The sequence below is a fragment of the Rhincodon typus genome, chromosome 3, assembly GCF_021869965.1.
Source record: "Rhincodon typus isolate 14 chromosome 3, sRhiTyp1.1, whole genome shotgun sequence".
NCBI classification, from domain to species: domain Eukaryota; kingdom Metazoa; phylum Chordata; class Chondrichthyes; order Orectolobiformes; family Rhincodontidae; genus Rhincodon; species Rhincodon typus.
Window position 1 is genome coordinate 9226374 of NC_063334.1, and position 16980 is coordinate 9243353.

Below are 16980 nucleotides of genomic sequence, written 5' to 3' on the forward strand. Positions count from 1 at the left end.
TTGAGAAGGTGGGGGTGAGCTGCCTTCTTGAGCCGTTGCAGTCCATGTGCTGTAGGTAGACCCACAATGCACTTAGAGAGGGAATTCCAAGATTTTGATCCAGTGACACTGAAGGAATGTCCATATTTTTCTAAGTCAGGATGATTTGTGGCGTGGAGGGAATACCCTATTTAAATATATCAAAAACTAGTTAATTTCTAACAATTTCTCAATTTATCTTATTTGAAAAAACACATCATAGTAATTTTAATGATAATCTAAGCTGTCAGTCACCTATGGGTGATATTGAGAACAGCTTCCATTTTGTTGTGCAGACCACCAAGTTAGCAACCAGAGTAACTGAAATCAAACAGACACTGATTCATTTTTTTCATTGTTGTTTATGCATGTAACTCCTCCTGACAGGAGCAGTTGTGGGTGATTGAAACAATTATTATAAAAATAAAAATAAAAGGGAGGAGATGGATGAGTTAGATGGCTTACGTTGTGCAGAAAAAGTGCCCTTTTATTTTTGAATGAGATTGTATGCAGTTTAGATAGAAAACAAATGAAAATTTTTCACTGATGGTTATATGAACAATAAGCTAGCGGTCTACATAAGGTCTGAACACAAATCTGATCCACCAGAAATGTTGAACCAATGTTCCGAGACACACAAATTTGTATTACATTGACTGACTGCCAATTGAACTCTGCTTCACAGAGGTAATTTCTTCATTAATTGGGCAGGACTGCACTCTGGTTGTCCATGCATGCTGCATTTTCTCAGTGCAATTTGTATCTTGTATCCTTTTATTTAATTCAAAGTTTCAGCACTGGCTTTTTCTCATGGGAAATCACTTCCACCACGATACAATTATTCCAGGTCTGATCTCTACTCAGAGAACATTCATTCTTTCAATATTTGAAGGGAGAATGTTACAGTTAGTCTACTAGCATTCAGTTTGCTGAACCAAATTAACAATGGCCACTGGTAGATGGCAGGCTGAGGTGACTGGATATCACTTCCTTCCTTGCTTTTAGTATTTCTTCTTGCTAGAAATAGTTTCGAGCTAGGATTTACCAGACAGGAAAAGACATGCATGAATCTGTGTCATAGCATTCTTGGCTCTCCACTTCAGGGAAACAATGTGGTTTGGCACTGCATTATTCTGAAAAAAAGTACCACTTTTCATATTTCAGAACAATACCAAGTACCTCTTAACTATTTAAAATATCAGGAAAGGGCTTGACTCAGTAACAAAAATTGAAAAGAAATTGTCGTATTTAAGTTTGTGGAAGGTTTATGACAGGTGGACAAGAATAGAGATTATTGATTAAAAGACCGTAAGATTTAGGAGTAAAATCAGGCCACGTGGCTTATTGAGGCTGCTCTGCCATTCAATCATAGTTGATATGTTTCTCAACCCCATTCTCCTGCCTTCTCCCCTACGGAGGTGACAAAACCAGTACATGGGGTCATAAAATCAGCCTGGAGTTAAAGAGAGCAGGGAGACTGTGAACAAACTGCATCAACCTGGGACAGTGATCCACAGGAAGTGGTCGTGCACTTTGCCTACATAGCGCTGTTCTTGCATGGTTTTGTTCTCACCAGCAGTGGAAGTGTTCACTACTGCTACCATCTATTGGCACTCCTGCTGCCATCTATTGGCATTCCTGCTACCATCTATTGGCACTCCTGCTGCCATCTATTGGCACTCCTGCTGCCATCTATTGGCACTCCTGCTGCCAGTGCCATATTTAAAGCCGAGCTGTGTACCAGTGAATTGCTGCCAACTAGGAATATCTTCCACTGGCATCACCATTGCCAGCCTCGTTCATTGCACTCAATCCCTGTCCTTAACTCATTCCAGGAGAAAATGACTCACAATAGGGCAGAAAGATGGGTAGAGGGGTGCCCAATACACATCTGCTTACCTTTTATGGGGAGAGGATCTTTGCCTTAGTGAGAGAGGACTATGACCACTCACGTAATAATGCTGAGAACTTGGAAACTAAGAGGGATTCATTGTCAAGTGCTCTCCTGTTGCCACCGGTGTGAATTTATTCTTAACATTCCCAAGCTTCCATCCATATTTCACTCCTCATTACTTCACTTGTTTTCTGTTGGCACAGCTTTCACCTTCTGGACATCACCTTGCCTCCCACATCTGGGGAGCAAGCCAGGCTTTCCACAGAGAAAGCACCAGCTAGACAGTCTCCTGCATCTCTCACTAGCTCAGTGAGACTAGAGTCAGGTAACCACTCTGATTTTCATGTTGGGAATTGGCAGTCTAGTTTCTCTGTGTTGCATGGAAAAATAGCAATCTGCACAAAAATAAGGTAAGATTAGGTGATGTTAATTCATGCAAATAGGTCCCTCACTGCTTAAGGTTCTCCTCTAGGCATTCAAATCCTAAGCAGAAAACCGACTTTTCTTTAATGATGCCTAGAAACTACATTTTCAATTCTCAGTATATTTTCCCAATTGTTACCAACATTCAATGACTGGGAAAATTCCACCTTTGCCTTTCTCATTGAGCAGATATTGATGTACATCTTGTGGCTAATTTTCCAATCAGAGCTGTTGGTAAATTTCATCCTGGCCACTGAGGTATTAAATCATCTCCACCAGGACCCCAGCAATCTCCTCACTGCCAATTCCATCTGTCATTGCTCTACTCAATTTACCAGCTGATCAATAACAGACCGTAGCTTGAGACTATCCTCCTTACTATTAGCAACACCACCAATTTTCATTTCATCTGCAAACTTACTAATTGTATCTTCCACATTCACATTCACGTTGTTAATTTAAATAACAAACAGCACTGATCCTGTGATACACCACTGGTCACAGCTTTCCAATTACAAAAACACCTTTTACCATTACCATGTGCCTCCTATTTGCAGGCAATTTTGGATCCAGTTTGCCAACTTGCCCTGGATCCCATGGGCCCTGACCTTTTGGACCAGAGTCCAATGTGAGACTTTGTCAAAGGCTGAGCTGAAGTCCTTATAATCCACATCAACTGCTCTGTCCTCATCAATATATTTAGTCACCTTTTCAAAAACCTCAATTAAATTAGTCAGACAGGATCTTCTTCAAACAAATCTGTGCTGACTATCCCTAATCAACTGATGACCTTCCAAATATTGATTAATCTTGCCCTTCACAACTTTTTGCCAATAATTTCCCTGGCACTGATGTCAGACCAACTGGTCTCTAATTACCTGGCCTATCCCTGCTGCCCTTCATGAACAAACGAACCACATTAGCTATCCTCCAGTTATCTGGCACTTCACTTGTGACCAGCGAGGTATTGAATATCTCCGCAAGGGCCCAGAAATCTCCTCCCTGACCTCCCATAACAGTCTGGGAGATATATCATCAGGCCCTGGGGATTTGTGCAGCTGTATGCCTACTAAAACCTCTTCTTTATTAATCTTAACATGTTCTAGAACATCGCTTTCCCAACTGAAACCCCTGGCTTCAATGTCTTTCTCCTCAGTGGATACAAATGAAAAATATTTATTTGAGACCTCACCCATATCATGTACAGGTTGCCCCTTGGTTGCTAATAGGTCCCACTCTTTCCTTGATAATCTTCTGGCTCTCATAAAAAGCCCTGGGGCTTTTCTTGATCCCACTGGCCAAAGATATTACTTGGCCTCTCTTTACCCTTCTAATTCACTTTTTAAATAACCTCCTACACTCTCTGAAGGGCCTCCCTTGTTTTTAATGTTCTGTACCTTTTTATTCTTTACCAAATTCTCGATATCCCTTGACGTCCCAGATTTGCTGGACCTGCTGCCTTTGGCCTTCACTCTTAGAGGAACACACTGGCCCTGAATTCTCATTACACTACTTTTAAAAACTCCCACTTTCCAAATGCTTATGTTTGCTAGATCTGTCTAATGATATTGAAATTGGCCTTCACCCAATTTAGACACGTAATTCCTGCATTATCCATATCTCTTTCCATAATAACTTGAAACTTACAGAGTTATGGTTACTGTCCCCAAACTGACACTTCAACCCCTTGACTGGCTTCATTCCCTGGGATTAGATCTAGAGCTGCCCCATCTTTAGTCGGACTGGCATAAACAGCGCTCCTGGATGCTCTTTTAAAATTCCACTCCATGGAATCCTTTCATACTAAGGTGATCCCAGTTAAGAACAAAGAACAAGAAAATTACAGCACAGGAACAGGCCCTTCGGCCCTCCAAGCCTGCGTTGATCCAGATCCTCTATCTAAACCTGTCACCTATTTTCCAAGGATCTGTATCCCTCTGCTCCCTGCCCATTCATGTATCTATCTAGATACGTCTTAAATGACGCTATCGTGCCTGCCTCTACCACCTCCGCTGGCAACGCGTTCCAGGCACCCACCACCCTCTGCGTAAAGAACTTTCAATGCATATCTCCCTTAAACTTTTCCCCTCTCACATTGAAATCGTGACCCCTAGTAATTGAATCCCCCACTCTGGGAAAAAGCTTCTTGCTATCCACCCTGTCTATACCTCTTATGATTTTGTAGACCTCAATCAGGTCCCCCCTCAACCTCCGTCTTTCTAATGTAAATAATCCTAATCTACTCAACCTCTCTTCATAGCTAGCGCCCTCCATACCAGGCAACATCCTGGTGAACCTTCTCTGCACCCTCTCCAAAGCATCCACATCCTTTTGGTAATGTGGCGACCAGAACTGTACGCAGTATTCCAAATGTGGTCAAACCAAAGTCCTATACAACTGTAACATGACCTGCCAACTCTTGTACTCAATACCCCATCCGATGAATGAAAGCATGCCGTATGCCTTCTTGACCACTCTATCCACCTGCGTTGCCACCTTCAGGGTACAATGGACCTGAACACCCAGATCTCTCTGTGCATCAACTTTCCCCAGGGCTTTTCCATTTACCGTACAGTTCGCTCTTGAATTGGATCTTCCAAAATGCATCACCTCGCATTTGCCTGGATTGAACTCCATCTGCCATTTCTCCGCCCAACTTTCCAATCTATCTATATTCTGCTGCATTCTCTGACAGTCCCCTTCACTATCTGCTACTCCACCAATCTTAGTGTCATCTGCAAACTTGCTAATCAGACCATCTATACCTTCCTCCAGATCATTTATGTATATCACAAACAACAGTGGTCCCAACAGAGATCCCTATGGAACACGACTGGTCACAGTTCTCCATTTTGAGAAACTCCCTTCCACTACAACTCTGTGTCCTGATGCCCAGCCAGTTCTCTATCCATCTAGCTAGCACACCCTGTACCCCAAGCGACTTCACTTTCTCCATCAGCCTACCATCGGGAACCTTATCAAATGCCTTACTGAAGTCCATCCCTCATCCATCAACTTTGTCACTTCCTCAAAGAATTCTATCAAGTTGGTAAGACATGACCTTCCCTGCACAAAACCATGCTGCCTATCACGAATAAGCCCATCTTCTTCCAAATGTAAATAGATCCTATCCCTCAGTATCTTCTCCAGCAGCTTCCCCACCACTGACGTCAGGCTCACCGGTCTATAATTACCTGGATTATCCTTGCTACCCTTCTTAAACAAGGGGACAACATTAGCAATTCTCCAGTCCTCCGGGACCTCACCCGTGCTCAAGGATGCTGCAAAGATATCTGTTAAGGCCCCAGCTATTTCCTCTCTCGCTTCCCTCAGTAACCTGGGTTAGATCCCATCCGGACCTGGGAACTTGTCCACCCTAATGCCTTTTAGAATACCCAACACCTCCCCCCTCCTTATGCCGACTTGACCTAGAGTAATCAAACATCTATCCATAACCTCAACATCCGTCATGTCCCTCTCCTCAGTGAATACCGATGCAAAGTACTCATTAAGAATCTCACTCATTTTCTCTGACACCTTGCCTAACTTCCCTTCTTTGTCCTTGGGTGGGCCAACCCTTTCTCTAGTTACCCTCTTGCTCCTTATGTACGAACAAAAGGCTTTGGGATTTTCCTTAACCCTGTTTGCTAAAGATATTTCATGTCCCCTTTTAGCCCTCTTAATTCCTCATTTCAGATTGGTCCTACTTTCCCGATATTCTTCCAAAGCTTCGTTTGTTTTCAGTCACCTAGACCTTATGTATGCTTCCTTTTTCCTCTTTGCTAGTCTCACAATTTCACCTGTCATCCATGGTTCCCTAATCTTGCCCTTTCTATCCCTCATTTTCACAGGGACCTGTCTGTCCTGCACTCTAATCAACCTCTCTTTAAAAGCCTCCCACATATCAAATGTGGATTTACGCTCAAACAGCTGCTCCCAATCCACATTCCCCAGCTCCTGCCAAATTTTGCTATAGTTGGCCTTCCCCCAATTTAGCACTTTTCCTTTAGGACCACTCTCGTCTTTGTCCATGAGTATTCTAAAACTTACGGAATTGTGATCACTATTCCCAAAGTAATCCCCTACTGAAACTTCAACCACCTGGCCGGGCTCATTCCCCAACACCAGGTCCAGTATGGCCCCTTCCTGAGTTGGACTATTTACATACTGCTCTATAAAACCTTCCTGGATGCTCCTTACAAATTCTGCTCCATCTAAACCCTTAACACTCAGTGAATCCCCGTCAATGTTGGGAAAATTAAACTCTCCCATCACCACCACCCTGTTGCTCCTACATCTTTCCATAATCTATCTACATATTTGTACCTCTATCTCACGCTCGCTGTTGGGAGGCCTGTAGTACAGCCCCAACATTGTTACCGCACCCTTCCTATTTCTGAGCTCTGCCCATATTGCCTCACTGCTCGAGTCCTCCATAGTGTCTTCCTTCAGCACAGCTGTGATATCCTCTTTGACCAGTAATGCAACTCCTCCACCCTTTTTACCTCCCTTTCCATCCCACCTGAAGCAACTATATCCTGGGATATTTAGTTGCCAATCTTGCCCTTCCCTCAACCAAGTCTCAGTAATAGCAATAACATCATACTCTCAGGTACTAATCTAAGCCCTAAGTTCATCTGCCTTACCTACTACACTTCTTGCATTAAAACAAATGCACCTCAGACCACATGTCCCTTTATGTTCATCATCTGTTCTCTGCCTACTCTTCCCCTTAGTCACACTGACTTCATTACCTAGTTCCTTACAGACTTTAGTTACTACCTCCTTACTGTCCACTAACCTCCTCATTTGGTTCCCATCCCCCTGCCACATTAGTTTAACCCCTCCCCAACAGCGTTAGCAAAAGCACCCCCTAGGACATTGGTTCCAGTCCTGCCCAGGTGTAAACCGTCCGATTTGTAATAGTCCCACCTCCCCCAGGACCAGTCCCAATGTCCCAAAAATCTGAACCCCTCCCTCCTGCACCATCTCTCAAGTCACTCATTTATCCTGCCTGTTCTTTCATTTCTACTCTGACTAGCACGTGGCACTGGTAGCAATCCTGAGATTACTACCTCTGAGATCCTAGTTTTTAACTTGGCTCCTAACTCCCTAAATTCTGCTTGTAGGACCTCATCCCGTTCATTACCTATATCATTGGTGCCTATATGCACCACGACAGCTGGCTGTTCACCCTCCCCCTTCAGAATGTCCTGCAGTCGATCTGAGACAACCCTGACCCATGCACCTGGGAGGCCACATACCATTTGGGAGTCTTGTTTTCGACGACAGAACCGCCTATCTACTCCCCTTACAATCGAATCCCCTATGACTATAGCCCTTCCACTCTTTGTCCTGCCCTTCTGTACAGCAGAGCCAGCCACGGTGCCATGAACCTGGCTACTGCTGCCTTCCCCTGTTGAGCCATCTCCCCCAACAGTAACTAAAACGGTATACCTGTTTTGGAGGGAGATGACCGCAGGGGACACCCGCACTGCCTTCCTGCTTTTTCTCTGCCTTCTGGTCACCCATTCTCTTTCTCCCTCAGCAAACCTGATCTGCGGTGTGACCAATTTGCTAAACGTGCTATCCACGACTTCCTCAGCATTGCGGATGCTCCAAAGTGAGTCCATCCGCAGCTCCAGAGCCGCCATGAGGTCTAACAAGAGCTGCAGCTGGACACACTTCCTGCACGTGTAGGACTCAGGGACATCAGCCGCGTCCCTGAGCTCCCACATTGAGCAAGAGGAGCATAACACGGGTCTGGGATCTCCTGCCATTTTTACTCTTAAGCTCAGCTTAGTCCTACTATAATATCAAATAATAGATAAATGAAATTAAAAAGTTTTTACCAATCACTTTACTTACCAGCACACGATAAAAAAAAACCTTTCCTTATCAACACACCACAGAGTCTTTTTTTTTGGTTAGAGGAGGAGGGCTGGTGGGACACACTACACATGTAGTGTCTTGGGTTTAGCCACTGCCCAAGTATATCGGTTCACTCACCTTCCCAGAGCGCAATTCAACCGCTCCCACTCAGCTCTGCTGCCAAAATGAAGAACTTACCTTCTCGGCAGCCCCCTGGTCCTCGCTCTCACTGCTCCCGCTGCTGGTGCAAGGATACCAAATTTGAAGTCCCTACAACTATAACCCCATTTCTCTCACACCTTTCTGTGGTTTGCCTTCATATCTGCTCCTCTATCTGACTCTAACTGTTGGGAGTCCTGTATTATAATCCCAGAAAGGTAATTGCTGTTTATAATTTCTAAACTCTACCCAGAAGGCCTCATTTGAAGACCCTTCTAGGAAGCCCTCCCTTATTACTGCGATGATAGTCTCTTTTATCAATAAAGTAATGTCCCCACCTCTCTTACATCCTCCCACCCCCCCCACTTGCATCAAGTCTGAAACTTCTTTATCCTGGAATGTTGAGCTCCCACTCCTATCCTCCCTTCAATCATGTCTCTTAACCAGTGATTGCAACAATATCATATCCTCTCGTGCTGATCAATGCTCTAAGTTCGTCCATTTTACCAGTTAAGCTCCTTACAATAAAATAGATATAGTTTAGCTCTCCAGTTCTCCGATATGCATTATCCTGCCAATGTCTTCTCTGCCTACTGGACTGACATAGCATTCCTTCTATATCTGATTGGACCTTGCTCCCAATTGTACATCTACTTTGCGCCACATCTCCCTGCCAAATTAGTTCAAAACCTCCCCAGTGGCTCAAATAAACCCCCCACAGCCAGGATATTGGACGCATGCTGGTTCAGAGGCAACCTGTAGAGATTGTACGGTTCCAACTACCCCAGAAACTGTTCCAATGATCCAAAAATCTAAAGCTCTCCCTCCTACACTATCCTATTAGCCATGCATTCATCTGACCTATCATCCTATTCCTATACCCAGTAGCATGTGGTGCTGAAGTAATCGGAGATTACAACCTCAATAAAGTTTTTCTTTATAAAAACTGAAAGAACTGCAGATGCTGTAAATCAGGAACAAAAACAGAAGTTGCTGGAAAAACTCAGCAGGTCTGGCAGCATCTGTGAAGGAAAAAATCAGAGTTAATGTTTGGGGTCCGGTGACCATGCCCATGTCCGGTTCTGAAGAAGAGTCACCGGACCTGAAATGTTAACTCTGATTTTATCTTCACAGATGCTGTCAGACCTGCTGAGTTTTTGTTAACCTACTACCTGACACTAAACTCCTGTTGCAGAACTGCATTTCTTTTTTCACCCATATCATTGATGCTGTCATGTACCACAACTACTCACTGTTCACTCTCCTCCTTCAGAGTGCCCTGCAGTCACTCTGAGACATCCCTGATCCCGGCACCAGGGAGGCAACATACCAATCGAGAATCTTGTTTGCTGCCACAGAATCGCCTGTCAGTTCCCCTTACAATTGAGTCCCTTGTCAGTATAGTTCTCCCAGTCTATTCCCTCCTCCTGCTGTGCAGCACAGCCAACCATGCTGCCACATACTTTATTGTGACTGCTTCCCCCTGAGAGGCCATTCCACCCACAACATTACCCAAAACAGTGATAACAAGGTGCAGAGATGGATGAACACAGCAGGCCAAGCAGCATCAGAGGAGCAGGAAAGCTGACGTTTTGGGCCTAGAACCCAAAACAATGTGGTTGTATCAGAGGGGAATGGTCACAGGGGACTCCTGCACTGCCTGCCCACACTTACTAATTTTCCTGATGGTCAGCCAACTCTCCTCTGTCTGTGTAACCCTTACTGGTGACGTGACCAGCTTGCTAAGTATGCTATCCATGACATTCTGAGCCCCACGAATGCTCCATAGTGAGTCCAACTACAACTCCAGGCACTCCATGTGGCTAATCAGAAGCTGCAGCTAAACACGCTTCCTGTTCCTGATTTCTCAGATACCGCAGGAGGGGCATTCCATGGGGCTGGCTTCTCCTGCCATTCTGATCCTTACCAAATGCAAACAGTAAACTAGGAACTAATTACTCAACCTTAGCCAGTACTCACCAAATCAGATTTCTCTCTCTCTATTCCTGACAAGCTACAAATATGGTCTTGGTATGGGATCCTTCTGCAGTTTGGAAAATGTAAGAAGAATCAAAATAAAATCATGAACTTCTAATAAAATAGTGAGGTTTGATTTTCTTTCCCATCCTACAATGCACAAATCTTTTATTTTCACCATATTCATCAATTCATTAATTCTGACCTGATTAGGACACGTTATGATGAAAATCATTCAAATCATTCTGGCCCATGTTTCTGATGTTAGTTGAGTTCTCAGCCTTGTGGAAATTTTGTGCCAAAAGCTAAATGGCTGAAGGGATGAATTTCAGTCTTTTTGCCTGGGTGGTAACCTGAGAGACTGGATCACTTGATCATTGTCGATTCCCTCTGATCTTCATCCCATTAATTTCTAAAGCATACAAATGATTCCCTCTGCCAGATTACTGCCCAGTTGAAGACTCCATTACTACTCGTAATCAAGTTAAATTGTGACATATACGACCAGAATTTAAGGAGATTTGCATTTATTTGATTTTACATTTGTACTGTTAAAAAATGCCAACATTTTCAAAAAGGTAGTCAAAATTCATGATTATGTTTGCCCCTCTAACTGGCTGGAAGGAACCTGAACTAGCTGCAATAAATGTTCTTATCAAATGTTTCTTTCCCCAGCTATTCCTCAATAACAACTAAAAAACAAATCTCTGCCCTAGTTATGAACTTACTTAAAGTAACTTGTCAATTAACATTAATAGATAAGCTGTAAAGAGAAATGAGAAACTAGAACAGATGAAATTTATTTGTGCATTACAAATTTGGATCCAGTTAAGTTGGATTTTCTTATTTATATTTCATGTCAGGCTATGTATTTTTTTATTTCACGTTTAATAATGTTAATTGAAAAGCAGTCTCTAGTTCAGACAGGAAATACATTTGCATGACTTCATATGTGGCCTATAGGATGATTTTTGACTAATGTTACCTTGCAAGTGTCACTTTCAGAATAAATTGTAAAAAAAAAAGTTTATTTCCGAACCTCCTCCACACATGGCACCGCAATCTTCCCAGCCAGAATGAGTCCACATAAAGAGAGGAACATTAGCCTTTGCACTGTGATTTCCGGGACCTGGCTCAATCGGAATTGTGTATTCGTAGTGAATGCCATAATTCTGATCATTAAAAAGTAGCACCTGCAGATTAAAAATAAAAACAAAGTCAAATAAATGCCAAGGGATCAAATGCATTTTACTATATATTCTTGGCGTTAATTACATTGTCTATGCACAGGGAGGTTTCAAGCAGTATAGCAAATTAATTACACACCTTAAAAATAAATAGCAATACCTGGATTAGAAGATTATGCTCTTTTATTTTCCAATTTTCTACCCTTTTCTCCTTTTGAAAGCAAAACGCTACAATGAAACATTGCTCTCGAAGAACTAGCAACTTTTCCCTCATGTGGCCAGTCTTCATGAATAAGTTTAACCAGGGTATCTCAGCCATTGAGGTACAGCAAATTTTTTAATCACAATTTTTTAATCATCAGCTGATACACCTGCATTTCCTGACCTGTGCCAGCGCGTGGGCAAATAAACATCATTAAATTAAACATTATTTTATTTATTTAATAACTAACTTCCAATTAGCTCAGTTGAACCTGAATTGCATAAAAACATGGATATTGCTAGACAAGAAAAGACCATCTCTCTTGTCTTTTACAATTCTGGTGTTGGAACATACAAAAGTCAAACTGTTGATAAACTACAGTGATTAGGCTCCAGCTGATGAAAGGGCTGCACTTTGAAAGCTTGTGTGATTCCAAATAAACCTGCTCGACTATACTCTGGTGTCATGTGACTTCTGACTTTATCCATCCCAGTCCAACACTGTCACCTCTACATCATTTGTGGGAACACATTTACTTTCAAGCCATTAAAGTTCCCCACTAAATGTCTCCCTCTGCTTAGAACATTACTTTCAAGTAGCTATTTCTAGTTGACTTTTGCTAAATCATTTCTCTGCTTAGTAAAATTAGCCTTATAAAAATATTAAAAAAAGTTAACTCCTATTCTATTGTTGCTCCATTCCTTAATCATAGTCAAAACAAACAGAATTATGATCATTATCACCAAAATACTCCCCTACTACCACTCCTTCCACCTGCCCAATTTTCCTTTCTAAAATTATGTCCAGATTCACACCCTCCCTTGTTGGACTTGTTACATACTGTTTTGCTATGTCTCATGGTTAGTACTTCTTTAAGAGAGATTCTCATGATATTATCATTGTATCGTAGCATGCAATGTGAGGTACAAAGATCTCATACTCTGTCTTATCATGGATCAATTGAAGCTTGACATTTTATTGGAAGCATGCTGTTCTGTGCTAACTTAACAACATAATGTTAACCTTAACTGTTATGTGCCTGATGAATGTTGTGTTTGTATAGAATAATTAGTTGAAATACATGTCTGTTGAATTATTCAATACCATGTTTTCTACTCCCAATTTCTTATAATACAGGAGATAATATAAGCATTGGTGTAAAGATAAACCAAGCTGTTGTAGACAAACTCATACCATGTACAAGCCAAAAACAGTTCTCCTCAATGCACTTTCAGAATTCTGTTCCCTCCATTCCTTTTATACTAAAATATCCTCGTTAACATTGGGATGATTGAAATCTCCTATGATTAGTTCCCTGTTGTTTTAGCATTTTCCAGAGATTCACTTACACAATTGCTCTTCTACCTCCTTCCAATTGTTTAGTGATCTATTGTACTGTCTTAGTGTGTGACATCTCTTACATTCTTTAAATCAATCCATACGGCCTCATTTGATGATCTTTCTAATATATCACAAAAATTTCAGCCAAGATTGATGATACTAGCTGATTACAGTGACTTGGGAAAGGTTGGTATGTAAAGGAAAAGTACAGTGGCCAGAGACAGAAAAACCTGTGGAACACTTTATCAAAACATGTCCTGGATATCAACTTGAGAAGGCATTGAATATACCAGAAGCAGTATGCAACACACTGATAACTGTAGGATCACAGGAGTACATGGTGGTTGTCCTCGTACACCCACTTCCTTCAGTCCATATTAGTGAAAATTGACAATAATTAATATAATGAGTACCTGGTAATAAAGCCGATAGGTGGATAAAATGGTGCTTACACTGATTAAAGTATTTGTAAGGCATAGTCTACCAGTCACTTGCTATTCAGATATTGGGCCCTAATTAATATTCTACACCTGTTTCAATCAAATGCAAGTCACAGACATTCATCACTGAGAAATCCTTAAATAGTTACAAGCAAATGGGAAAGTGAAACAACAATACCAGCTATTTGAGAAATGAATGAGGATTGCTCAGGCTGACACCAAAAATTACAAGATGTTATCACATATGGCCATGTATCGAGGAGGTTCACACACTACAATGGAAGACAGCCCTGCTGAATTATTATTTGGATGCAAGATACACAAGAAATTGTCAGAGATGACAGACACGCGTGTTGATCAGGAAATTCAAAATCGTAATGCTGAGAAGAAGGGCTAAAGTCTGATGTGATGCTCCATTATAAATAACTGGTGAGACAGGAGAGTCTGAGCAAGTTAGATACATCATTTTACCTCAAACCATATACTGTCATTGCCAAGAAGTAAACAGTGTAACTGTGCAACAAAAACAAAGTTACTGGAAAAGCTCAGCAAGTCTGGCAGCATCTGTGGAGGAGAAAACAGAGTTAACGTTTCAGGTCCGGTGACCCTTCCTCAGAACTGATGGTGGCTGGGAAAACGTCAGTTTATATGCAGAAAATAGGGAGGTGGGTGGGGTAGGGAGTAACCGATAGGATAGAGCCCAAAAGAGAGAGAAAGACAGTTGGACAGACAAAGGAGTTGCTAACGATCAGGCTGGGAGGGTGAATAGTTGTTAATGGGGACTGTTAGTGACTAACAACAGGGGGTGTGTAATGGCAGGCTATGTGGTAACAAGGCCTGGTGTGTGGGGTGGGGTCTGGGACATGGGAGAGTTTAGGCCCTAAAATTATTGAACTCAATATTGAGTCCGGAGGGCTCCAAGCGGAAAATGAGGTGTTGTTCCTCCAGCTTGCGCTGGGCTTCACTGGAACACTGTAGCAAGCTGGAGACAGAGATGTTGGCCAGGGAGCAGGGTGGTACATTGAAGTGGCAGGCAACAGGTAGTTCAGGGCCTTTTTTGCAAGCAGAACGTAGATGTTCTGTGAAGCAGTCGCCAAGTCTACGCTTTGTTTCCCCAGTGTAGAGGGGACCACATTGTGAGCAACGAATGCAGTAGACTAGATTCTTGGAAGTGCAGGCGAAGTGTTGCTTCACCTGGAAGGTATGTTTGGGCCCTTGGATACTGGGGAGGGAGGAGGTAAATGGGCAGGTATGGCACCTTCACCGGTTACAGGTGAAGGGCCGTAGGGCTGTGGGGAGGTGTTGGGGGTGAAGGAAGTATAGACCAGGGTGTCCCAGAGGGAATGGTCCCTGTGGAAGGTGGACAAGGGAGGGGAGGGGAATATGTGTCTGGTGGTGGCATCTTGCTGGAGGTGGCGGAAATGGCGTCTGATGATCTTCTGGATGTGGATGCTGGTGGGATGGTAGGTGAGGATAAGGGGAACCCTATCGCTGTTGCGGGAAGGAAGAGAAGGGGTGAAGGCAGAAGTGCAGGAGATGGGTTGGACCCGATTGAGGGCCCTGTCGACAACGGAGCTGGAGAATCCTCGGTTGAGGAAGAATGTGGACATTTCGGAGGTTCCCTTATCGAAGTTGGCCTCATCTGAACATATGCGACGGAGACGGAGGAACTGAGAGAATGGGATGGAGTCTTTACAGGAAGTGGGGTGTGAGGATGTATAGTCCAGGTAGCTGTGGGAGTCGGTGGGTTTGTAATGGATATTAGTGGCCAGTCTATGCCCAGAAATGGAAACAGAAATGTCGAGGAAGGGAAGGGAGGAGTCAGAGATAGACCAGGTGAAAGTGAGAACAGGGTGGAAATTGGAGGTGAAATTGGTGAAGTTTTCCAATTCTTGATGAGAGAGGGAAGCAGCACCGATGATATCATCGATGTATCGAAGAAAGAGTTGTGGGTGGGGGCCGGAATAGGACTGGAAGAAGGAATATTCCACGTACCCCACGAAGAGACAGGCATAACTAGGGACCATGCGGGTACCCATGGCAGCGCCTCTTACCTGAAGAAAATGAGAGGAGTTGAAAGAGAAGTTGTTGAGGGTGAGGACAAGCTCAGCCAAGCGGAGGAGGGTGGTGGTGGGTGGGGATGGTTCAGGTCTTTGCTCCAGGAAGAAGCGGAGAGCCCTAAGACCCTCCTGGTGGGGAATGGATGTGTAAAGGGATTGCACATCCATGGTAAAGAGGAGGTGACTGGAGCCGGTAAACTGGAAGCTTTGAAACCGGCGTAAGGCATCAGATAAATCATGGATGTATGTGGGTAGGGATTGGACCAGGGGGGAGAAGACTGAGTCAAGGTAGGAAGAGCTGAGTTCTGTGGGACATGAGCAGGCTGAAACAATGGGTCTACCTGGACAGTCCTGTTTGTGGATTTTTGGCAGGAGGTAGAAACGAGTTGAGCGGGGTTGGGAGACTATTAGCTTGGAAGCGGAGGGGGGGAGATCACCAGATGAAATGAGGTCAGTTACTGTAGTGCTTACAATGGCCTGATGTGCCATGGTGGGGTCATGGTCCAGGGGAAGGTAGGAGGAGGTACCTGAGAGCTGGCGCTCAGCCTCTGCAAGGTAGAGGTCAGTACGCCAGACAACAACAGCACCATCCTTATCGGCAGGCTTGGTGACAAAGTCAGGGTTAGATCAGAGTACACAGAGTGCAGTCAGTTTGGAGGGAGATAGGTTGGATTTGTTGAGAGGGGCAGTGAAATTGAGGTGACTGATGTCACGTTGACAGTTCTCAATGAAAAGATCGAGTGCAGAAGTGTAACTGTGCAGTTGCCAGAAGGAACACAGTGTGACAGATAATCTTCATATGTCAAACTATCATGGTGACAGAGACAAAGCAGATGATGAACCAGATGTAGGTACCAATGATCCAGATGTTCAAGTCAGTGGGATGTTGATAGCAACCAGGCATCTTTCCACACCAAGGGAATTACATTTGTTCCAGAGTAATGGTGAGTGGATGATGAGAATGTGATGACCAAAGTTCCTGAGACCACAAGCAAATCATGGTATGAGAGGCAGCTACCAAAGTGATGTGTAGATGTTGTGTAGTAATTATGTTCAAAATCAAAAGCACATGCACTGAATGCTGCCCCGAAAGCAAATGTATTGTAAGAAAGAGAGTGAAACACTGAACAAACGGCTGAAGACACATGGAGTTGCATTACACTGAAGTTACTTGACATTTGCAATTTATGGAATTTATTCACCCATTGATTAAGGAAAGTAATGATTTGTGAAGTTTGTTTGCAAAACATATTATAGTATGATTTTAAATATGAATTGTGAATGCCAGAAGATTGTGGATGTTTTTAATCCGATAAGGAGGTATGTCAGGATGATGGTTTGAGTAATAAGTACAGACTTGAATAAGAAACTGAAATTACACAGGAGCCCACACAGAAAAGTTAGATGG

General features: G+C 43.2%; 1 protein-coding gene across 1 annotated transcript in view; it reads right to left on the reverse strand.

Annotated features, from left to right (window-relative positions):
- Positions 1-16980, reverse strand: part of LOC109920043 (A disintegrin and metalloproteinase with thrombospondin motifs 19-like) — a 412216-nt gene that overhangs the window by 92053 nt on the left and 303183 nt on the right. The window contains exon 19 of the mRNA XM_048619810.1: positions 11382-11535. Coding sequence (XP_048475767.1) covers positions 11382-11535 — 154 coding nt within the window. The remainder of the gene's footprint in view (positions 1-11381; positions 11536-16980) is intronic.